Raw genomic sequence first — 25,775 nt, 5'->3', positions numbered from 1 at the left:
AGATTTGTCAGGACTTTACTGCAACAGAACATGAAAACTACATCCACAGAGAGCACATGGCACAAATGCATATACATTACACATACTAAGTATGCATATGTGTCAGTGAATATACATGTAGTGCGTTACTGACCTTCATGACCTTAGACACTTTACATTTCTCATACAGACTATCAGGTGAACAGCAGAATAAAATGGATAAGAAGTTCAAACTGACACTTCTCTTTCTACAAAATATAACTCTTGCTTAAAGGTGCTCTAAGCGATGTTGGGTGAAGTCACTTCTTGTTGATGTTCGAAGTATTGTCAAACAAAACGGAGGCTAGCTTGACCCTCCCTCCTCCTCATCCCGTCCCCTCCCCCTCCCTTCCGTGCTTCCTGAAACAGTCGCTAACCATTTAGAAAAACCAGACTGGATTTACCCTGTCCAGCAAAAACAGATCCACCTGAATTTCGGATTGGAAGCCTTTCTGCTGGCGGAGTTCTCGCCACCTTTTGAACGCTTTTCCGATGTAAATTCGGGACTTTGCGCGTTCCTTCTCCTTTTCCCTCTTCTTTGTTATTTGTTCATCAGAATGTCGTCTCTTTGGTCGTGTGTCGGCCATATCAATATTCTCAAGAATATACATTTTTTCTTGCCGTTTGTGGAGCCTGGGCTGGGCTGTCTACAGAGATCGTGTTTTTTTTTTACAGTGTGTTCAGGGGACAGGCAGCTAGCGGATAGTGAGGAGATGTTTGCTGTATGTGACAAAAAATGTTTTGGCCTAAAAAACGCGTGACATCGCTTAGAGCATCTTTAATTTGCCTGTGTGACCAAATTAATTAATTATAAAAAGAGTACATATTTATTCTCTGGAAGCCGTGATAAATGAGTAGCCGCTGTTACTGCATTCCTGACATGGGTCAGACCCTCAGTCACCTCTCAGATACCAAATATATGATTCTGAATATCTGAATGTCTACATCCTTGCCTGTAACATTACAACCTGAATAGATTCACTGGTTAAAAATATATATATATATATGATTACCAATTCATTATATAACACAAACCTTAAACACAAACCTTAAAGTCTTGGCTACAAAAAAGCAATTTAATATATATATATTTTCCCCTAGAGAAAAGATACAATTCACGGATCATTGAGAAAATGGGATGTCACAATGGGAATTATGTCATTTTATTTCTTTTTTTTTTTTTTTTTTTTTGCCCAAGCATATATTTTGTAACATTTATGGCACAATGGTAGTACCATTGCACTAATACAATATATATATATATATATATATATATATATATATATATATATATATATATATATATATATATATTTTTGTCAGCGGGTCTAATAGCCTACAGCTACACTGTGTGTATAATTCATATTTAATTTAACCACATTTATTATGGTTTTAGAGAAGTACCAATATCGAGGGGTGTGTAAGATACTCAAGCAACTGTATTGTTTTGGAGCATTTACTTTGCTCAAGTGCAATTAGTTTTACCTAATTAAATTTAAAAAAAATATATATATATATTTAGACTTTACAATATTATGTTGACTTGCAAAGCAGAATTTTTGCATTGGTGTTTTGAAGTTTGATGGTCAGGTTGTTATTATCCAAAGAGGTTTTAGTTTTTTTCGTGATTTAGTGCAACAATATTATTAATAATCAAAGATATAATAATATAAAGAAACAGATAAAAAAAAATAAAAAAAAACATATACCTTTTGTGAGCTCTGAAGATATGCTTCAGAAGAAGTCAGTATGACTTATTGTTTAATCGACGGGTCCATGGTAACTTCACTACGGATGCAAATTTTTCAGCAATATTTATACAATATTTGTATTTTGATGGCCATTATAAATTTAATAAATCTCAAAAACAATTAGTGTTTTAAATAAACATTATAAAATGTTAAACATATTGTAAATGCCTCATGATTATTATGTTTTTACCAGGGAGGCTTTTCTTTTGTTGTTATTTTGCTTGGTTTCTTCTACTTTTTTAATACTTTAAAAAGTTGAAGTTGTATTTATTATTATTATTTTAATTTTTATTATTATTATTATTATTATTTACTTTCACTCAAGTTTATTTTTGGGTAGGCCATATTAGACTTTTAATTGAGTTAAAATTTTCACTCGTTATCTATACTTTCACTTAAGTATAATTTTTGAGTAGTTTTTACACCCCCTACCCATGCCATTTTACTGTAGTTGCCATAGTAATTTGTTTGTAACGGAAGTTTGGCTCAAATCCAGATTACAATCCACCCTTATGACACACACACACACACACACACACACACACTGCTAGCAGAGAAGAAGACTGCACACATCCACAGCTATGCTCTCCTCTCTCCGAGTCCTAGCCATGCAAAACTGACCGCTTCTCCACGTCTACATCACCTATTGACACCAGGAATGAAGACTTTGGAGTTTATATTAACACAAGGTAAACAGTTAGAGAGTTTTAATTTTAAAACCTCGCGTGAGTTGGATTGACACTTCTCTATGACGTCAATCTATGTATCTATCTCTCCAGCCGGCTAACATCAGCTAGCAGCTTAACCCATTCAAACACCTCTAAATATGTTATAACAACTGCTATTCAGCTGCAGACAGGGCATTTAACATCTAAGCTTGAGGCTTAAGCCAGATTATGGATTGTTTTTATCTCTGTAAACAGAGGAGGTGTTATAAATATGTTAGCTTGTTAGCTAACAGCCGAGTAACAACACGCGCGTTTATTTACATAAACATTCATATAACTGAGGCTTCTTTCTAATCCTGACTAACGTTAGGTGTTTGATAACAACTAGTGTAGAAGTTGTTGTTTGGTAACATATTTGTTCAGCAATGTCTTTTTTTTATAATCTATGTCAGGTAAAATAACCTGTCTTAAGTAAAACGTTATAATTTAACTATGTTGCTTTATTATTTAATTTCACATGCAAAGATTTAACGTTAGTTTATATTCATGGCTTTCCCCTTACAATGAAGTGCTTTTGTGGGGCCATGCTTCTTATTTTCAGGCACACCATGATTCTACCTTTCTACATATTGATAAACACAATAGTAAACACCTATTGGTTGTATGTCTTTCTTACAATGAAAATGACATGCTACTCTACACTGGATCTTAAAGCAGGGCTTTTCATTCTTTTAGATGGCCATCATGGACCCCCAAAATATGAAAATTTGTGTAAAAGACAGTACTGTACTGTTAGATGCAAGTTAGATAATGTTTTATTCATATATTTATTATAAATTGATTTATTTTAATCATTTATTATTCTTATTTATTTATTTTAGCTATTACGTTTAATCTTTCCTAAAAATGCTGTCTAGTTAGGCAGGCAACTATTTGTGTGAGATGCTGCTTCAGCTTTCTTTAACGTTGAGTGTGTGTGTTTTACCACAGAGTAGTATGCTGGACGTGGGAAAGTGGCCGGTGTTCGCCCTCCTGCCCCCTGAGGAGCTGCGGCTCGTCCGTCAAGCCTGTGTGTTCGGCAGCGCCGCCAATGAGGCCATCTACGTTACCGTCAATGATGAGGTGCAGTAATGCTGAAAGCTTTTACTGGACAGATCAAGCATTATGAGGACAGATCCTCGCTGTTCATTAGGTTGGGTGGAGCTTGTGCTCCGTCACACTCACACACACACATCAGGATGCTTCAGTAAGACGAGCTTCAAAATGACAAACCAGTCAGAAGTACTGTGAATGGTTTACATCATTTTTTAATTTAGAGTAAATCTGTATAACTATTATATTGCTAATTTTAGTGTGTAATATTAATGAAAATATAAATGTATAGATTTATATATAGCCATGCTGTTTATTAGCAGGGCTCGACACATTAACGCTTGTCCCCGGGACAAGTGGATTTTTTGAAGGGGACTGATTACAAAAATAACCAGGGAATCACCAAAACTTGAGAATTAATCTGATTTTATTATATTTAGCGTAAGTGGCGATCAATAGTGCATAATGCTACATAATGTATAATGTACTGACGGGTTACATTAGTTAACATGTTATGGTAAATATTCAAAATGTGGAGTTTTTATATGTATATACCATATATTACAGTTAAGCAACATCACACGACCAAGAGTGGTGTTTTCCTGAATACTATCACTGATTTCACACGACATTTCAATAAACAAGTAGTTAATGTTATAAGTCACTTACATTTTAGACGCAATATTGTCTGTTTTTGCTGCGAAAATTGTTCCAAACAAAGATCACAGGAGAATTATAGCTCATCTCACAGCAACACTCAGCCGTGTTTCAGAATGACTCAGCGTTTTGAACGAATCGGTTGAGTCAAAGATTCAATGACCCATTCATAGACAACTGTGTCTGCGTCCGAAATCGCATACTTCCCTTCTATATGTAGGCGAAAAACAGTATGTGACAAAAGAAGTATGTCTGAATTTACTGTACTCGTAAAAGAGTGGGCGAAAAGTACCCGGATAACCCACATCTTCTAGTGAGATTGTGAAGTGCTTTAGTATCCCATGAGGCCACTGGAGAGGATTTATGAATGGCAGTTTAGAGACATAACTAATGCTGGTAGGTCACATGATAATGACAACATGGCGAATGTAGTGAGTCCGGATTACATTTATTAACATATTTATAATTTTTTCTAGTGTTTTATTTACAGTTTTAGACAGTATATGGGTCAATGACATATAAGGATTTTCGACAGCCCAATTTCAAAATGCAAAAATTAATTATTTAAAAAAAATTGTGATTTAAAAAAAAAGTGATTTTAGTGTTTTTTCATCTGATGAAATCAGATGTGGTCATGTGGTGCGACCATGATTTATCTTAAAATTAATTCATTTCCTTAACAAAATATTTTTTTTTTTTTTTTTTTACGTTCTCAGTAATTAAAGTGTTTAAAAACAAAGTATTGGCATTTCTTTTGAGTTTTTGTATTATATAATGATCTCATATTTTTGTTCTGCAATTTCAGTCGCCGCCTTAAATGCAGTTAAAAGATGCATAAAACTGATTAAAATGTTTTAAAAATACCATTCACTTAAGCTTACTGTATCAGTGATTTATAATTCAACCACAGAAATTAGATATTTTTTATTTAAAACAGTTATTGCTATTATTGGTCACACCACATGATGAGTGGTTGCTCCAAATGACACGAAGACCTTATATTGTTAAAAATCTATTTACAGAGATCAGTAAACAATACATTTCATACAAAGAATAGATTTAAACTAGATTTTATTACAATTTCACCGAATTTTTATGAAAAAACATTTTATAAACATTTGTTATGAAAATCATCGCAAACATAACTTGACGATGACAATGGAGACAATGGAAATAATACATTTTGATTTCATTTGGATCAGAACCATGTATAATCATGCCTCATCACAAACAGTTAGTGGCCTTGTGAACAAACATTTAATTGTTATTTCTGAACTTTGCCCAATCTTGGCTGTTCAATTTAGAGTAGCGAGAGGTTGCTGGCTCAGGTTCTGGGATGAACATCTTTCTTACATTAGAAAATGACATCTGGAGTTTGTGGCCACATGAATAAGTTCTTTTCACCTGACTGGAGCTAACCTGGAGGACCTGACCTACATATGGAAGCTCATCATAAGTTACAATCACAAACTTGTCACTCAAGTCTTGAAGTCTAGCTTGTTCCCTTGGTGGCTCAGGAGTGCTTGAAGGATCCTCAGTGTGGCACATAGTGTCCCTCAGGTCTACTTTTACTGGCTGATAACATAAGCATGTCTTTATTTTTGCATGCTTGCAGAAGCACGCCACTTCCCTATGACTAATTTGTGCAGCTTGTGAATACAAAACCTGGTGTATCTTTAAGGTGCCTTTATCTTTAAAAGTTTCATCTCTGGACAGCAAATTGATAACGGCTTGCTTTCTCTCTGCTGACGGCTTGCTTGAATTTTTCACGTAGGCCTAGTTGTTGTCTTGCCATTAACCTCTTCTCACTCTTTCTGAATTTATCATTTCGTTTTCTTGTCTCTGCCAGCTGTTTCCTCAGTATTAAGACCTGCTTTTTCAGTTTACACCTCTCTCTCTGCAGTCTTTTGCTACGTTTCTCTGCTGAAGATATAGTCCTTCTCTGATCTCTGGTGTGGAGGACAATTAAAATCCTCATTCAGAGGTATGGGGTCTACCACAGCTTGACCTGGGTTTTCTGGCTGCTCTTGTGCTTCATCTACATCGACCAGAACTGCTGGAATGTTCTCCATAGATGGCGGTGGAAGGTCTAACACAGCGTTTGCCATCTTTTTCCTTTCCTTGTAAGCACTAGATGCAGCCCTCCATTTCTCTCTCTGTTTCTTTTTCTCCCTCTCTGGCATCTCCCTTGACTTGACATATTGAATATTTCCCTGCCGCTTTCTTCTCTGGTAGCTGAAACAGTAATGTAATATAGCATCATGTCATAAATCTATGGTGTATCGTCTGCTTTACTTTGGACCAATGATAGATGACAGCAGAAGAACATGTTAACGAAAAAATGCATTTCTTCCATGTAATGAAAAACACACAAGTTGTCCAAACTCCATGTTGCTTTATTTATAGTTTTCATTTTTAACATTTTTTTACTTTCTCTTTTCCTAGCAAGGTACTACGAGCGGTTTTTATTTTGCTTGGCAGTGGCATCTGGTAAAATAGATTAAAAAGATGATAAATTAATGCATAATAAATTACTAATAAATAGTACAAATTTATTGTACAAAGATGACCCAAATTAAAAAAAAAATCTATTCCAAATGATACTAAAATAAAGTACTTTATATATATAAACCATCAATTGAATATATAAGCACAAAAACTGCCAATCTAGGATATATATATCATGGACTGTGATATAACACTTCAGTGGTCGCACCACATGATATTTTCAAATTCAGTCAAAATTTACAGGCACAGAATTGGCCACCTAAACAAAACAAGCTAGCTTCCCACAAAATGTCACTATGAAATTTATAATAAAAATATAAATTTGTGGAAATAACTTAATATTCATTGGGGTTTTTTTTGGAGGTCATACCACATGATATCCAAATGTGGCAACTACATACCAGCTGTTAAAAAGGTTATTTTTAAGAGTTACAAACCTGCTTGCTGCTTCCATGGGTCCTTGTAAAATTGGTATATGATGCAACTTCCTGTGTTTTTTAATGGATTTCAACATAAAAGTCCCAAAGTGGTAGTTTCTTGATGGTCGCACCACATGCTATTTCATAAAATGGACATCATCGGACAAAGTTTGTGTAAATATTATGATGGAAATATAAATGCAAATGCTTTGAAATTTTGTAAAGGATTATAAAACACTTTGAAAATCATGCCAAATAGTGCAGAAAATAAATGTGAATAAATTTAGAGCAATTTCAAATTTCCAAAACAGCAGCTATGGCCGGACGGTCACACCACATGATATTTTGACACTTTACATAACAGAAAAATGACAAATAACTAATGGTTTTTGAAAAGTTAAAGTGAGTACATACATGGGAGAGGTACTAAATATATATGGTATCTTTTTAAGCATTTAAATCCGTTTTTAACTGAAAAAAATGCAATCGGACAGAAAATGTAGGCATCACGACATTGAATTTTATTGGCCGTAACATGGAAATATCTATCAAACTATTTTTGAATTGGTGCATTAAAGTGTGTCAGGCTGATTAGAAATCTAGTTTACAGCAGACAAAAAAGTTTTGTCGAGCCCTGCACAGATATACCGATAGGAAAGAGACAAAGCCAGAGTGATCTTGGGCTGCTGATAAGCAGATAGAATGAGGCTATATTTAGGCCTGTAATACTAACACAAGCCTTGTTTGCTTCCTGAGAGGAGCTTTGGTGCACGTCCTGAGCCTGGACACTTCTTTTTTTTAGCTCTGTTTTCCTTTTAGCTTAGATAGATATTTGAATAGGAAACAAAACAAAACATGGAGAACAGTTAAGGTACCATTTACCTTTACAACAAAGGTTTTGTCATCAAAAGTCTTGAGAAAGTTTCTTTCACATGTTGTTTCAACACATTAGCAGGGATCAAGTGCTAAAGTGACAACACACTTGTGCCTTTAAGAATGATGTGTAAACAGGATTGTAGTTACACTAGAAGGAGCACTCAGAGCCATAACTATCCGCAAACCCTCTTTTGGTGTTAAAAAACGAATGTTTAGAAGACACTAAGTGACAAACTAGCGCTGAAAAGGCGTTATTTTTATGGCTGACCTTATTGCTTATGCATTTGTAGGAGTTTCCCTTTCAAACACAGTTTATGGGAGGAGAGTATTTAAAGGGGTCATGAACTGTATTTCCTGTTTTTGACCCTCTCTTTCACACTTTTTAATAGATGTGCCGCTTTCAAGACATGGAAGTAAACGCCCGCTGCTATGAGTAACAGTTTTTCATTTTAAAATAATATTCAAGCACGCCATTACACGTGTGAAATTTTGAAAACCTCAGAATAACCGAATTATGAATGAATGTACCATCGTTTGTTGCACTGTCATTCTAATATTCACCTTTCATAATTTACAGTAAAGTGAGTACATATAAAACGATCTGTAACAGACAAAGCAATAGTGACACATGGTAAAAACGCTGTTACTCAAACTTGTGTGTTGCGAGACTTATTAATCCAATATTAGTCATCTCTGCATCATCTTTTTATTTTCTGTCTCACTGAAGATTATTTAAAGGGGACATATCATGACAATCTGACTTTTTCCATGTTTAATCCAAGCGGTCACAATAGTGACCGTAAAAAAATGTTTCATTTCTAAGGCTATAAAAATTTTCCTGAATGATCTATCAATGCATTTCCAGCAGATATTGGAAAACTAAAGGGTCTCAATGAAATATGTGCAGTGTCGCATGTTTACTGTAAATTGTCACATGACCAGAGCTGTTTACTTCCTGTTTGCGCCAAGAGAAGAGGATGGCAGCAAGAAAGCTCCCAAAGAAAAGGATAGTAAAGTATGTTAACATAAAGATAGATTTTTGGTGCACATCATGTTTAAGGTGTCTAGTATTGATATATGCATTTGCAATTACTCAACTTTGTTTAATGTGGTCATAGAACTCACAAACATGTCACCGGCAACAATAGTGACCGGTGGGATAACCCATTGTATCTACATGCTAATACACATAGGTTAACTGTTCTACCTTACTTTCTGCTGCTACCTAACTTTCTACCTAATTTTACACACAGACACACACACACACACACACACACACACACACACACACACACACACACACACACACACACACACACACACACACACGGACCCAAGGAAGACTAGCTAGCTAGCTAATTATGCTGCTACCTAACTTCCCACCTACTGCAACTTTACAGCAACTTAATATATTGCAGATATGCTCACTGAATATAAACCCAACAGATCACACACACACACACACACACACACACACACACACACACACACACACACACACACACACACACACACACACACACACACACACACACACACACACACACACACACACACACACACATACTGCAAGTGGTTGCATACAGTGGCCTTCCCAAAAAGACCATAAGACAGTTGTAGCTCATACAGAACGCTGCTGCCAGGATTCTGAGCAGAACCAGAACATATGAACATATCAAACCAGTCCTCAGGTCTTTACACTGGCTCCCAGTTAGATTAAGGATTGATTTTAAAGTATTATTACTGGTATATAAATCATTCAATGGCCTAGGACCTCAATATATTGCAGATATGCTCACTGAATATAAACCCAACAGATCACACACACACAAAAAAACACACACACACAAACAGGTCAAATAGACCTATATTCAGTCTGTCCAATGGTTGATACAACACAGTATCCCACCGGTCACAATTGTGACCGATCATAAAACACACTTTTTCACACACTTTTCCATGAAAATGTCAAAAAATTATGATTGATTGTTTCAAAGGGATACTAATGACACATGATTTGGATATTTTTGTGTAAGTGCTATAATCGTGTCCCCTGTGCATCAACCAACCCAGAAAACATGAAAAGTGACAACCCAGTAACTTTGTTTTTGTAAGCCTTTCTCTGCAAGCATGTCAAAAAATAAGCCAATCCAATTTTTTTTGGAACTTATTATAATATTACTGCCCCTTATTCTGCACGTTTCCACCCACGGCGCCGCCATTTGGTTTTGCACGCAACAACGGCGTAACCAGTTCTAACGCAATGGCAAAAGTTGGAGCAAAGCAGGCAAACTGTTCTGTAGTTGCTGCACAGATGAGTGTCAATTTGTGTAAAAGTTAAACATGACTGTACATAACTCCACAACAACTACATAAATGTATCCATTAACCATTCAGAAACGTCCAGGTGCCCGTCTAAAAGTTGCAGCCTCTTCCTGAGTCTCTCCGTAAGTCTGCACTCGCTCCTGGTTATTTCTGAGATTTTGGATGAGTGAGATTATTCGTGTGTTTTGTTATTGCCGGAGTATCCGAAGCTCGTGTAAAGGATCGTCCGTCTTCTGAACGGAGGCGGGGAAGCAGCAGCTCATTTGCATTTAAAGGGACACACACACAAAAACGTTGTGTTTTTGCTCACACCCAAAAAGGGGCAAATTTGACAAGCTATAATAAATGATGTGGGGGGTATTTTGAGCTGAAATTTCACAGACACATTCTGGGGACACCATAGATTTATATTACATCTTGTAAAAAGCGGCATAATTAATATGTCACCATTAACGGCCAACAAAAGCATGTCTTAACCCTTTTTGTCCTTGACATGCTGTGATAGTTGCTATAGGAGGAATCGCAGAGAGCTCATGGTAGAAGGGGGGGAGTTTTATCCACTCAGAGAGGAAGAAGTTTTCACCCTCAGAACTTCAGACAATCCCATCAGTGTTTTTATGGGATTGCGCTCTCTCGCTAATTTGCCCTGTTTAGTATATCTGGCACATGGTCCATAATGAAATATAAGTAAACTTTATATAAAACTCATGTGAGAACCATTAGTCCCCTTACTCATGTGTTTGTGTGTCCGCCCGCAGGTGTTTGCACTTGGGACGAACTGCAGTGGCTGTCTGGGCCTCGGGGACACGCAGAGCTCCATTGAGCCCAGGCGGATCGACATCTTGTGTGGGAAGAAAATTGTCTCTTTGAGCTACGGCACAGGGCCACACGTGGTCATCGCCACTGCAGGTTTGACAAATCTTTTTAACATGGAATAATGGCAATGATTTGGTATTTTGTTGGACCAAATAATTTTGGTTGCAGGATGGTGAAATTATAAATCCTACCATGGTAAAAAACGTTAAATTTTCACTTGATTATGCTGGTGGCCTCATGACCTTCTGGCGCTTCCAAGCATGACACATAATTCATATTCATAGCCTATTAATAACAACATAAAAGCACCCCAATATTCTAATAATAGTAATAATCAATGTTGGGGAAAGTTTCTTTTAAAAGTTATGCATTACAATATTGCGTTACTCTGTAAAAAAGTAACTAATTGTGTTACTTTTTATAGAAAGTAATGTGCTACGTTACTTTTGCGCAACGTTTTCTCGCCTGGGCTGCGCCTGCGCCTGCATGTTTGTTTTTTAATAAACCTTTCACACCAAAAGTAAACTGAATAAGCCTCATGCTGAAGGAAATGCAAATTCACATCTGTACAGTATTTTGTCTTAACTGTGCAGCCCGTTAAACAGTGTTCATATATTATCATGTATACGCTGGAGTCTTGTCCCTAATGATATTTACACTAGTTTGTCAAGATAGTAAATGTATATACACAGACCTTGGGGAAGTGGGTGTGGATCTGATTTTGGAAATGATCACAAGCAAAAGAGCGTTGAGAGGGATGTAAAGAAGTGTAGTGGCTACATCATAGTTGAATTATTATTCATTTTTAAATAATAATTATTAGTATTTATGCAATATTTTTTTTAGGCTTTTCAGTTTTTGTTGTGGTGTCAAATTTCTGTTGAGAATTTTAGTATTCGGTTAAATCCAGTGTTTATGGTTTTTTCAGTCTTGAGATTACATTACAGCATTTCATGGGAGATGTTCAACAATCAGATGTGATTTGGCTGACTTAACTGTGTATCAGATTTGGCTTTGGAAAGTGTGATGTCTCTGAGGTCAGTGTTCATCTGTTTAATATAATTCTAATAACAATGCTAAGACCTTGAAGACTTTGCTGTTTCACTCAGAAATACACCACAATATGGAAGTAAAGTTGGTCACAACGTCTATTTCGTGCCTAATATTTTGTGGTGCAACATCTTTATGCTGTCTAATTTCGCTGTATTTGGTGGTGACTTGATGAGAGAAATATTCTACGTGTCACAACATGGAGTTTTGGAGAATGAAGGGCCTCATTCACCAACCATTCTTACAAAGAAATGTTTTCTTAAACCCCACTTGTGCACTTTTTATGAAGATTCTGTCATTCACTAATGTTTTCTTATCTTGGATTTGTTCTTGGCTAAGAAGAAAATCTACGCACACTCAAGAGCACTCTTACACACATTTGAGTGATAACAGTTTGCTCCAAATAATTGGTTACTGCGTTTTATTTAATTCTACAGTCGTTTACAATGAGAGTGTTTTACTGTAATGTATTTCTGATCATTTATAAAAAAAATCATAGTGTGCAAAGAAACACTAACACTGCAATTTACATCAGCAATTCAGCTGATTAAATCAAATATTATGCCTCGTTTGGCATTTACCTCGGTGGATCACCGCCGTCTGTGCGTCTATTCGACATTCTCCAACTTTTCTTGCACACGGCCCTGAAGTGTCATGTCCTTAAATGGGAATTTGCGGGGTGTTTTCTTATGCTAATGAGGAAACAACTGGCACACGCTTTCAATTACGAAGACGTGGGATTGCTCAATCCTAAGAACACATGTGCGAACAATTCTGTTGTTTAAGAACATGTCATGAATCCGACGTAGACTTTTCTTAGGAAGTTTATTAAGTACAAAGTTAAGAAAATTCTTAGGAAGATATTGGTGAATGAGGCCCATTGTTTTTTCACTGAGGTAAAAGTTGAGACACAACAGATGTTTTCAGATGGTCAGCAATAGGCCTGAGTCTTTAATTAAATCATGTGCGTCAGATGTTCAAGTTCAGTCGTATTTTTGCCTTACTTGTGGAGTAGATTGTGTAAGTGTATCTACTTATTATTTATAAGGACTTGAGCCAGTGATTCATCCTCAGATCTGTATCTTCTTGTCCTCTGTGTCTGTAGATGGAGAAGTTTATGCCTGGGGTCACAATGGCTACAGTCAGCTGGGCAACGGCACCACCAACCACGGCCTGACTCCTGCCCTGGTTTCCACCAACCTCATCAGCAAGAGAGTGACGGAGGTGGCCTGCGGCTCCCACCACACCATAGCCCTCACCTCCGAGGGAGAGGTAAAAAAAAGAGATATTATCAAACAAAAATGAGGAAATGGATCTTAAGACAGATTATAGTGGGACTTTTAAAAACAAACACATGTTGATCAAAGCGCTTTACACAAGAGAAAACATTTTTTTCATAATACCTAGCATATTAGGGCTGCACAATATTGTTTGGAAAGAATTAATCATTCTAGAATGATTGGGGTGATTTTGTAGGGGAGTGAATCTGCATAAAAAAATTATAAACAAATTACAATCATAGGTAAATACAATAGAACAAAGATACAAATGAAATAAGCAGACGATGTGAGTATCATTTGATGAACACATCGCGATATCAATGCTAAAACAAGATATCATGCAGCCCTATCACATATCAAGTAGGGCTGTGACGGTATGGGATTTTTTCTTACCGCGGTAAAGAAGCAACAAATCTCGCGGTTTGGCGGTTAACCGACCCCCCACCCACCCCCCAAAAAAATAAATAAATAAATAAAAATCACCCGCGGCCGCGTCACACACTGCAGACGCGATCAAGAATGCATGTAGCTTGTAAATGACAATGGAAATGAATAACATAAAGCAGTATTCTTTATTAACAAATAAACAAATGAACATTTATATTAAATTGTAAATATGAATAATTAACTATTAATTAAGGCCGGCGACACACTGGCTGCGTGGTGTGAGTGTGGCGTTTCTATTGCGTGTCAGCTGCGTGGCTTTTTTTATGTCTTTCTTTGCACACCAGAAACAGCGTTGCTGCTGCTAGGTGACATATAAGCCTCATTGGTGATATATTCGACATATGGGGAGAGAGTTGTGGAAGGCCTATACTTAATGTTAAACATAAATATATAACAGCAAAGACAGCGTCGGCAGTATTGACGGCAAAATAGGCTACAGAATATTTCGTTCTGTATTGACAGGTGCAATATTTGAAAATCGATAATATTTTTTTTAATTACATTTATATCTGCATTTATGTCAAAACCTAAACTTTCAAACATCAAAATGTAATTTATTAATATGTATTCATGTCAAAATGACATACAAAATTTTTTTTCCTATTCTATTTAGCCAGGAAACGCTTCCAACAGGCTTGCGTGAAAAATAGGCGTCGGTTCTATTTCTAGCATGCACGCTTTTTTTCCGCGCGGCTCGTGCTGCAACTGAGACGCGCGTCTCATATATAAATAAAGCCGAAATAAAAACGGACACGCCACGCAGCCAGTGTGTCGCCGACCTAAGGTAGGTGTGCTGCACTTAAGTCCAGCAAACGCCACAGGATGGTTAATTTTTCTAAGATGTGGTCTTAAGTTAGTGGTATTTCCTCGCGAGACGGATACTTTTGTGCGACAAATACGGCATATTGCCTTGTCCAAATTCACCGGCTTCCCCTTAATTGTCACCTGCCTCAAAGGCGACACAGTATTTGGCTTAGACACTATACTCGTGGCTATTTTTTAAATCATTCGGCTAGCGCCGTCAACTGTTATTGCCTATAGGCCTACCACATAAGAGAGATCGCTACTTGCAATTAAAATCTAACAACTGTTTGCTTGTCTTTTATGCCTGTGTTTGTTTGTATTTAATTGAACATTATCTGTAAACATCACAAGTACTGAAACCTATAGCAGTTAATTAATAATAATCAGAAACACACAAAAAAATAAATCCCCCATATGTTTAACGGACTGTCCCTCCCTTGCGCAGGAAGCGTTTTTTTTTTCTCCAGAAGCACTTGAACATGGGACTCGCAGAATACAGTAAATTATAAGCAAAAATGAATGTGTTTATAGTTCATATCACACACCATATGCACTCCTGTAACTTTCAAAAAAAAAAAAAAAAAAAGGTGCGGTGATGACCTCACACCGCGGTAGGCATCTCATTAACGCGATATTGCGGTGATGCGGTTATCGTCACACCCCTAATATCAAGTGCCATTTTTATTACAACTGCTATGTTATTATCATTATATTGAATATTCCTTTATACAACAATTTTGGTGCTTTAGTTTGAACGTTGAGCCCTAAATACTATAATCCCCTTGTGAGGGACCCCTTCCTAAATTATAAAGGCAGCTGTATATTTTAATGGGTAAAGACCCATGTTTACTATGTGTGAACAATATTAAGTGGTATTATAAAGATATTGTCACGTTTGGGTTCAGTAGATGCAAGGATCTAATTGCAAGCAGTATTTAATTGCACAAAGAAAAGGAAACAAGGAAAGCAAACCGAAACTATAGCTCAACTTCAACACGTTGTACAATCAGTGAATAAAACAAATGACTATATATATACACACTGTGTAATGAGCTAAACTAGACACAGGTGATGAACTAAACAAATGAGAGCTCCTAGAAACTCCGGAAACAGGAAATAAACTGGAATCTAGAGCTCAGATATAACAGGGACAGAAAATCTTCAACGTAATGGTCTCTAAATGGAAATAACCATGGCATGTTGTTTGGAAAAGTAACGTCTTTATTTTCTGTTTGCACTAAGGCTGTCAATGAACAGAGATATCAAATTCAGGAAAATGTGATGATAAAATGATAACCCCAGTACTTGGATGTTTCACTGTTTGTGAGTGACTGAAGTGAACACACATTAACAATGCAAAGCCTCAGTTCTGTCAAGGCCAGACACTTCGTCTGGTTTTGTCGGATCAGTGTGTTGGCATCTGTTGGAGCTTGTTTTCACAGATTGAACATGTTAAATAGGTGCTTGTCGGGTCGTGGATAGACGTAGAAGTGACATACTGTAATCTGGTGTTTGTCTGTGTTGGAAACTTTTTTTTTCCACTTCAGTTTTTTTAATTTAATGTGAAAAATGGAAAAACAAAGTTACAAAAATTTAAGTTAGTAAAACATATATTTTGCTTCAGTATCTAACTTTAGAAATGGGCAACTCTCGGATTGAATACTTCATACAGATTATGAAAATTACAGTAAATTGGTGAGTAAACCTGTCTGCGCTCATTTAACATGATTACAAAATGACATTCCAAAGAAACATTTTTCCTTGGAGATACAGGTTTGAAAACATTCCCCACAAAATTATTCTTGAAAATTACTAGCTTGAAAAAAAGACATTAAGGATGTTTCCATGGTACTGAACATACATCATAACACATTGAAGTGTTGGATCATGAAGACAGAGCAGGTGTGCGTCTGAGTGTCCCAGCATGAAGCCGTATTTGGGAACGCTTAAGGTATTTCTGAAGGAGTGGTAGTTGTCTTAACACAGAGATGGGATAAAACTGCATGAGACAACAATAACACACACTGTTCATGTATCTCAATGAGAGAGAGAGAGAGAGAGAGAGAGAGATCTATGAGAGAGAGATCTGACATTAACCGCCACAGTTTAAACTTCCCAATCTAACAAAAGGTCTCTAACGTTGTGTTTTGTGCTATTGTTTTTATTAAGTATCCATCAAAAGAACTAAAATCGAATGCAATTTGGCTTAGTGCCTTTATCAAATCGCAAAAGTTTGTATGCCACAAATGATTATTTGTAATTGTCTCTTGTCCTCTCTTGTGCACAGGTGTTTGCCTGGGGCTACAACAACTCCGGGCAGGTGGGCTCGGGATCCACGGCCAACCAGCCCACCCCGCGCAGGGTCAGCAGCTGCTTGCAGAACAAGGTGGTGGTCAACATCGCCTGCGGACAGCTCTGCTCCATGGCCGTCCTGGACAATGGAGAGGTGAGCTGAGATTAATAACAAGAGTTTAATCAATACCTACACATGACAATCGATTGATAAAAATAATCAAATATGTTCAATGATATCAGTATTAGGTGTAACGCATTACATGTGACACAAGTAACGTAATCAGATTACTTTAAGTAACAAATAACGCATTACTTTACATTACTGTAAATCAAGTTTACGACAAAATATCTGAGTTAGTTTTACAAACAAGTTATGCAAGTTACTTTGTTTCCTCATGTATTGACTGACAGCTCTCCTGTCCTCATGTTGAGAGAAATCGTGAGTAAGTGCAGAGGCGTTGTGTGCGCTGTGTGTGAACATGATGTTATTGTAGATCTAGACTAAATGTGAACATGCATTTACTCATCTCACTTGCACAAAAACACATTCAGTATTCCTCAAAATGAATAAAAACAGTCAAACGCAAACTTAGAATATTACTCAAACCTGCAATAATTAAATATGTCAAATAACACATAGTATTTAATCTAATTTTATTAACCAATGTCTCTGGCTGCGTTTACACTTGGCATTAACATGCGATCATCAAGCAGATCGGATCATAAGCCAATCGGGACACGGTGCGTTTACACTAGGGCTGTACTGTCCCAGTCGATTTGTCGATTAATTGGTCGATACGTTCTGGTTCGACCAAAATTCTGATTGGTCGATTTTTTGCCGCGTTCATTTCATCAGTTTTGCCGCGCTGAGGCGCGCTCATTTCATCAGGTGGAAAGCACTAACTGCTAATGGGGGTGTTTTCAGAGTACCCTTGTTTCACTGTAACAGTCTGTCTTCAGAACACCCCCCTTGTTTTCACCTTTTTTGGATTAGCCCAACCCAAGAGAGAGCGATAACTATAGAAGGTTTAATGCTGAATATTATTTATTTAATTGTGAGAGCGTTTAATAGTCAGTCCTCTTCTAACATGTCAACAACAAAGAAATCGACAGTGTGGCAGCATTTAGTTAAAATTGATAACAGGAAAAAGGTCGAATGCAAAGTTTGCAAGCAACAGTTTTCCACAGCTCGACGACAAACATGACATATCATCTAAAAGTGGTAAGCTCACTTGTCTGCGTTAGCTTGCCCTGTCTGTTTTGAGTAGGCTATATGAACATATCAGAATTTGCATATTTCAATGTTTTAGTGTGATAACCTAAATTTTTTATTTTTTATTTGGAGCCTAATGCGTAATTGCGCTGTGCTGTTGGTTGTGTTAGTTTTGAGCCTAGGATGCTTTATTTTTCAGTTATGCACTTTATTTCGTTTCTGCTCTTGATCTGGTTTGTTTAATAAATATTCTTTTTTTATTAAAGTGGACGACGTGCCTTTTGTGTTTATTAAGAGTAAAAGCTTTAAGTTAATAGTCTATTCGTGTCTCAGCTGCGAAGCTGAGCTCATGTTCAGCCTCGCTCGGTGCGAGGACATGCACGGTGAAATGATAGTGTCTGACAGTTATAACTTATTATTATAACATATGACAAAAATAATTGTCTAAATTATGTTGCATATTCCTCAACAGTTCTTGTGATGATATCACTAGTTGACAACATAGTACTATTTTAGGAAATCATAAGCTATGATATTGCGCAGGTGCACGTGATGCAACGCTGTCAGAGTGTCAGACTCGTTTCAGTGCAAAATAATTAGGTCAAAAACGATTTAATATACTGCAAATAGCCTACTAGTTTTTTATGTTTATTTATAATTCATTTAGGCGGACAACAAGGCTGCCAAGTACTGCGCACAGTGCGCATCTAATTAATTTAACATTTTTTTTTTTTACCGTCATTTTTAGTCGATTTTTAGTCGAAAATTTCAGGACTTCAGTCGACCAAGATTTTCTTTGGTTGAGTACAGCCCTAGTTTACACCTGTCCTCATCAAGTGGCTTCTGTATCTGGATAACAGATCGGATCTCGCATTCCCGCGAAAAAAACCCCCCGGATGGATCTGGTGCAAAGTCGACCTGAAGTGGTGGGAGTTCTTTTAAAAACAGTTTTCACATTTTACAAATCTCGCAAAATGAGGAGGATGAAGAGGCTGCAAGTGCTAATAATGTGGATAGATTCTGTAATGGAAACGGTACAGAGAAACGTATCCCAGCTGTGGTGGGAAAAATGCGCATTCTTTACAGAAAATGAATGGTTCTGCAACTTTAGGGTGCGAAAGCAAACATTTCAGTATATTTGCGATGTACTTCGCACTCGACCTGTATCGCAAAACCACACAGCTACGTGCAGCAATTCCTGGAGAGAGGAGGGGGAGTAATGACAGTGGGCGGGGTTCCACCTGTGAATGCAGACATGATGGCTGGATTGCGTTTACATTACACTGAGATCCGATCACAATGCATCCTCGACTTCCTCTGAACCTGGATACGCTGATCGGATAACATCCCGATCAGAAGCGCGTTTACACTTGTCTTTTCAATGCGTGTGTGGACAACATCCGGATACAGGTCGCATGTTAATGCCAAGTGTAAACGCAGCCTCTGCTGTTGACCTTTGATCCAATTCAACCAGTTCAATCCAATGACACCAGTGCCACTAAGTTTTACAGATGATGGTGCCAGAACCTGATTTGTTTCTCATATGCAGCAGAAATGGCAGCTTTTATCAGTTCGGCAATGTGCTGGTGGCACCAGTACGACCTCTAAAATTTTGTTGCACCGGCTGGAAAAAAAATCACACTTTTTGTTTTTGTTGCTGAAGTAAGAGTGTTGATTTTTCTTCTCCTGCGTCGTATTCTTCTAGGATCCAGAAGGGCAGCACAGCTGAAAGGCTTGTTTGAGCTGCGCAATCTACAACCCCATTTCCAGAAAGTTGGGACATTTTGTAAAATGCAATAAAATCAAGAATCTGTGATTTTGTTAATTATCTTTAACCTTTATTTAACTGACAAAAGTACAAGAAAAAAATGTCCAATGTTTTTACTGATCAACGTAATTGTACTTTGTAGATATAAACATATTTTGATTTTGATGGCTGCTACACACTCCATGAAAGTTGGGACTGAGGCAAAATGAAAAGATTATAGCCTATCCAAGTTAAACTCTTTTGAAACAGTCCACAATGAGCAGGTGAACTGGTAATAGATGAGGGTATCATGTTTGAGTGTAAAAGGAGCATCCACCAAAAACTCGGTCTTTGCAAGCAAAGATGGGTCATGGCTCACCACTTTGTGCCAAATTTCATGAGAGAACTGTCAAACAATTCTGATTTCTTAATTTATCAATGCAAGATTGCAGACAGTTGTGGTCTTTCACCATCTACCATACTTAATCTACCAAGATTCAGGGAATCCAGAGAAATCTCAGTCTTGTTGGGCAAGGCAGGTGACCTCAGTTGAATGTGCGTGACCTTTGAGCCCTCAAGATGAAATTACACGAGAAACCATCATGTTACGGTGTTAAATACCCCGGGGGGGTGGTGGCGCAGTGGATAAGACACATGCCTTTGGTGTGAGAGACCCGGGTTCGAATCCACTGTGAGACACCAATGTGTCCCTGAGCAAGACACTTAACCCCTAGTTGCTCCAGAGGCGTGCGACTTCTGACATATATAGCAATTGTAAGTCGCTCTGGATAAAAGCGTCAGCTAAATGAATAAATGTAAATGTAAATGTAAATATAGGCTCAGGAGTACTTTGGAAAACCATTGTCACTTAACACAGATTGTTGATTTTATTGCATTATACAAAATGTCCCAACTTTCTAAAAATGGGGTTGAACTGTACAGGCATGAATTTGCATTTCCTTCAGCCTGAGGCTCATTCTTTTTACTTTTGGTGTGAAAGGGCCTGAACATTTGCCAAAAATAGAGCTTTAAAGAAACAAACAAGCAAGCCCAACCCAGGCGAGAAAAAGTAACGCAAAAGTAACGTAACACTAGCCTGGAAATCCAGACCTAAATCTAAAAGATTAATGGTCTGGCGTCGACTAATGAAAATCGGCCAGCTCGAGGGGCGGCACCAAGCATGCATTTGAAAATCTCACTGCACGCAATTGGATAACACTATGACCAATCACAACAATAAACCCCATACGCTTAGCTACCAGTGGAGCTAACTGGTAGATTATACTCTCTTACCGTATCCGGTCGGCAAAACGGCAAAAACGTCCTTCTTGCAAAGAAACTAATCGAGCGGCGTCTTCTGTTCCTGTTTTAGATAAAAAAAGCCAAGTCTAACTCGTTCATTGTAGCGGCCAAAGCCGTTTCAAACACCTAGTGTTCATCCATAGGCATCTCGCAATGTTTATTAATGACTTCGACGTCACACGCTGTCGTCTTCTGTTTAGCTCGCCTCTGGCCCGCCTATATCAGATAACCCGATGTGATTGGTGCAGCTCAGATCGAGGGGCATATTTAATGAGCATGTATTATTCGACACCAGAGTAACTCGCTGAGCAAATTCAGTCTGTGCTCTAGCGAGAACTCTGGAATACCAGGGTAACGTAACACATTACTTTCCATAAAAAGTAACCAACACAATTAGTTACTTTTTTTTAAGGGAGAAACTCAATTTTGTAACGCATTACTTTTAGAAGTAACTTTACTTAAAGGGATACTCCACCGAAAAATGAAAATTCTGTCATCATATACTCACTCTCATGTTGTTTCAAACCTGTATGAATTTCTTTCTTCTGCTGAACAGAAAGGAAGATATTTAGAAGAATGTCAGTAACCAGATAGTTTTAGATACCATTGACTTCCATAGTATATTTTTTTCCTACTATGGAAGTCAATGGTACCAGAAACTGTCTGGTTACTGACATTCTTCTAAATATCTTCCTTTCTGTTCAGCAGAAGAAAGAAATTCATACAGGTTTGAAACAACATGAGGGTGAGTATATGATGACAGAATTTTCATTTTTCGGTGGAGTGTCCCTTTAACACTGTTCACAAGTAATAACATGTATTACTATTTGGTGGATTAGCAAACACATAAAGAAAATAAAATTCCTTATGGAATTTAGGCATGTGTCATGGGGCATGAATAATAATTTGTATTTTATTTTCATAACTAATTGCACTAAGTACTGCGAGCATGCAGTCGAGACATGTTGGCATGCTGTCTGGACATGATATTTAGTTCAGTTACTCACAGTTTTATTATGTTGCAGACTGTGATTGTAACTGTCTTGGCTGTCAGCCAGGATGTTCATTTTTGTGCCTTAAACACAAATACCATGAGAAACCGTGAGAACTGTAAGTAGTTAGAGCCTTTTTTTAGATTTACACACATTGGCTACATTCATCTAGTTTCTGGGTTCAGTGGTATGGAGGAGTTTTTAAAAGTTTTTCGTTAATGTTGTGGTTCTTCTCAATGATACTTTTCTCACACCCAATGTTGAGAGTTTTCCTTGTTAGAAAGTTGACGTGGTAAAATGATAATTGTAGTTGGTTTTCTGTTGTTGCTGTGCATTACATGCTGTAATCAGCAGTAGGTTTAACTCAAGGCTCTGTGTCCACAGACATATGGCTGGGGTTATAACTGCAATGGGCAGCTCGGTTTGGGCAACAATGGCAACCAGCAAACCCCCTGCCGGATCGCTGCCTTACAGGGAATCAACATCGTACAGGTGACTAACAAAGACTTCTGGGTACTAATCAGTGGGATAATGGTGGCTTTCCTGAGAAAAACTTAGGGAACAGCTTTTACTTTGCAATGATCAAGGAAAAAAATGGTATAACTAATTCTTTGCTAATAATAACATACATTTCAAGTCACATCAAAGTCTAAATTTTATGCATATTTAATTTTTTTGCATTGATTGAAAATAATTAATAATAAAGTAAAATGCAGTGTTGTTTTAGTATTATTTATTTGGTATTATAGTATATCATTTAGATTTATTTTTAGATTTTCTGTTATCGTTTTAACTAGTATTTTTTTTATTTGTCTATTTAGCTTTAATTTATATTTAATTCAGTTTTAGTTTGATTAATTTTAGTTCTTAAGTACAACTTAAACTGATTTGATTTCAGTTATATAGTTCTAAAAAAAAATACATTATTTATATTTTATTTCAGCTTTGTTTCTAATAACGAAAACTATTTTTAATAGCTGTAGTTAACAGTAACAACAATGGTTAAAAAATTGGTTTTATTATTATTTTCTAAAAGTGACAGATTTATACATTCTTTTGTATTTCGTAATGTTCTGTTTAATTGTTGTTCTGTCAGTTATTTTGTAATCCATATTTATTTGAGTAAGGTTGTGCACAGAGAATAATTTGTCTTAATACCACGAGTGATTTCCTGATATCAAGACTAATTATTTTCTGTGCACGACCTTTAAATGATCCACAAACGAACAAAAGGAAATAGAATTATAAAAAATATTAGACAAAAAAATTTTTATGAGACAATTGTTCATTGTTCAAACTATTTTTGGTATATGGTCTTGTCAGTCATATCAGTTGCTTTGAAACAGTATGTGAACGTCCTGTTCTACCACACGAATAGCCAAATACTACTCGCATTAATCTCAATTACCGTGTTATTGTAAACATTCGGCTGTCACCGTAGATTTATGGTGCAAATAAGGTGCTTCTATCAGCCCTGATCTGTCTTCTCTCCACAGGTGGTATGTGGATACGCACACACACTGGCTCTGACAGACGAGGGATTTGTTTACTCTTGGGGTGCGAACTCCTACGGACAGCTGGGCACGGGCAACAAGAGCAACCAGGCTGTGCCCACCCTCATCAACATGGACAAGGAGAGGTTAGATCCACATCGCGGCTTCCCACCTGACTGATTTCACAGAGACAGTTGATCTGGTGGAAATAATTTACCTGTCATCTTCTCACCTGGTTTTCTGTGCAGTTGAATGCATCTGGGTGACAGATTAGACATATTGCTATTCATACCCATGTCATGTATTTCCTTAACATTTAACAGACACAGTCAAATTGAGTGAGAAAGGTAGCTCAGTGAAGTATGTGGTTCATAAAGCTAGGAATGGTTAAGGAAGCACTTCAACAGGAACTGTTATCACACGTGGGCGTCCACTCAAGAATTGAGGGAAACTGAGAGAGCTCTTCTCAGACAGTTGGGATTAGAAAAAAGTCTGTTTGTTTAATTAACAATTTATACTTGAACTCAGGCTTAAAACACTAATGATCAGTTTGTTTCTGCACTTTTTGATTCTTGAGACGAGAAGGCACAGCACATGGCCTGCAATTTCACTGAAAATATCTACATATATGTTTCTAAAATAACCAGAGATGATTTATTTGATTCAAATTGACATTTTATGACTGTGTAGAACATTCTAGCCCTAAAACCAACTGTCCTCGGACCATAAATGCAGTACTTCATATAGATTAATGTACATATTAAACTTAAAATAAACAGAAAATATGTGTCAAATAAACATACTGGAAATTGTTTCACGGTTTCCACATAAATATTAAGCAGCACAACAGTTTTCAACATTGGTAATAATCAGAAATGTTTCTTGAGCATCAGATCATCATATTAGAATGATTTCTGAAGGATCATGTGACACTGAAGACTGGAGTAATGATGCTGAAAATACAGCTTTGGTCACAGGAATACATTACATTTTACTATATATTCATATATAACAGGTATTTTAAATTGCAATTATATTTCACAACTGTTTTACTTTTATTTTTGATCAAATAAATATGTGTGAGAGAATATGTTCAGAATAATCCAAAAATAGTTCCTCTGTAAATAAACCTTTTTAGTTCTGTAGTTTCTTTCCAGTACTCAAGATTCTGTTTTTGAATAATATGTGAATAACATAAAGAATGAATTACTGAATGTGTTGGATTTCTTGCTGATATTTCCTAATTATTTTACCATTTACCAATCAAAATGTCTTTTATCTTATGTATGAAATGTATGAAGAAGCTTTTAATGATATAACAGCAGCATCTGTGTGTCCTGCAGAATGGTGGAGGTCGCTGCGTGTCACACCAGTCACACATCGGCGGCCAAAACACAGAGCGGTCAGGTGCTGATGTGGGGTCAGTGTCGGGGTCAGGCCGTGGCTTACCCTCACCTCACACACTTCACCAGCACTGACGACGTCTTCGCCTGCTTCGCCACACCGGCGGTCACCTGGCATCTCCTGTCTGTGGGTAAGAGCGTTGTTCCAAAATCAGCTTTCTCACTGGATACTAAAGCTACTAAAGCTCTTGTCACAGCACAACTGTGTTTTAGTGCTCAATCGTGATTGCCCACAAATTCTTCGCTAAACAGTCTTGGACCAAACCAACCGGCTCTGAGAAGAGCCAGTATTACAGCATTTTAGCTGGGGTTGTGAGAGTTAATGTTAGGTTAAAAGCTGGCTAATGTTAGCTGACGTTACCTAATGCTACCTAGTTAGCATCTACTAGCATGCAAAAACTCACCACTGTGGAGATTGGCAGGATTCCCGTTACTACAGTGCTCTGCACATGACATGCTGTGGAAAAATATATCATGGCCACTGCATCAAAACAAGGGAACGAATTAGAACAACGTATGTGTGAAAGGGGCTAATGTCAAGTGCAAGTAATGTCCCAATAAATCAGCATTGACTGAATTGTAGTAACTATAAGCATATACACTGAATATGCTGTTATTA

At 37.2% G+C, this 25,775-nt stretch overlaps 1 protein-coding gene across 2 annotated transcripts in view; it reads left to right on the top strand.

Annotated features, from left to right (window-relative positions):
- Nucleotides 1-2,291: 2,291 nt before the first annotated feature.
- rcbtb2 (regulator of chromosome condensation (RCC1) and BTB (POZ) domain containing protein 2) overlaps nt 2,292-25,775 on the top strand; it is a 36,581-nt gene continuing 13,097 nt past the window's right edge. For both annotated transcript variants that reach the window (XM_082180935.1, XM_082180936.1), the window contains exons 1-8: nt 2,292-2,458; nt 3,428-3,559; nt 11,073-11,223; nt 13,286-13,452; nt 16,999-17,157; nt 22,645-22,752; nt 23,757-23,899; nt 25,097-25,287. In XM_082180935.1, coding sequence (XP_082037061.1) covers nt 3,434-3,559; nt 11,073-11,223; nt 13,286-13,452; nt 16,999-17,157; nt 22,645-22,752; nt 23,757-23,899; nt 25,097-25,287 — 1,045 coding nt within the window. In that variant the 5' untranslated portion in view covers nt 2,292-2,458; nt 3,428-3,433. The remainder of the gene's footprint in view (nt 2,459-3,427; nt 3,560-11,072; nt 11,224-13,285; nt 13,453-16,998; nt 17,158-22,644; nt 22,753-23,756; nt 23,900-25,096; nt 25,288-25,775) is intronic.

Source organism: Leuciscus leuciscus (assembly GCF_965113295.1).
Source record: "Leuciscus leuciscus genome assembly, chromosome: 9".
Lineage (NCBI taxonomy): Eukaryota > Metazoa > Chordata > Actinopteri > Cypriniformes > Leuciscidae > Leuciscus > Leuciscus leuciscus.
The sequence above is the reverse complement of the archived record's forward strand: the minus strand, read 5'-3'. Positions and strand labels throughout refer to the sequence as shown.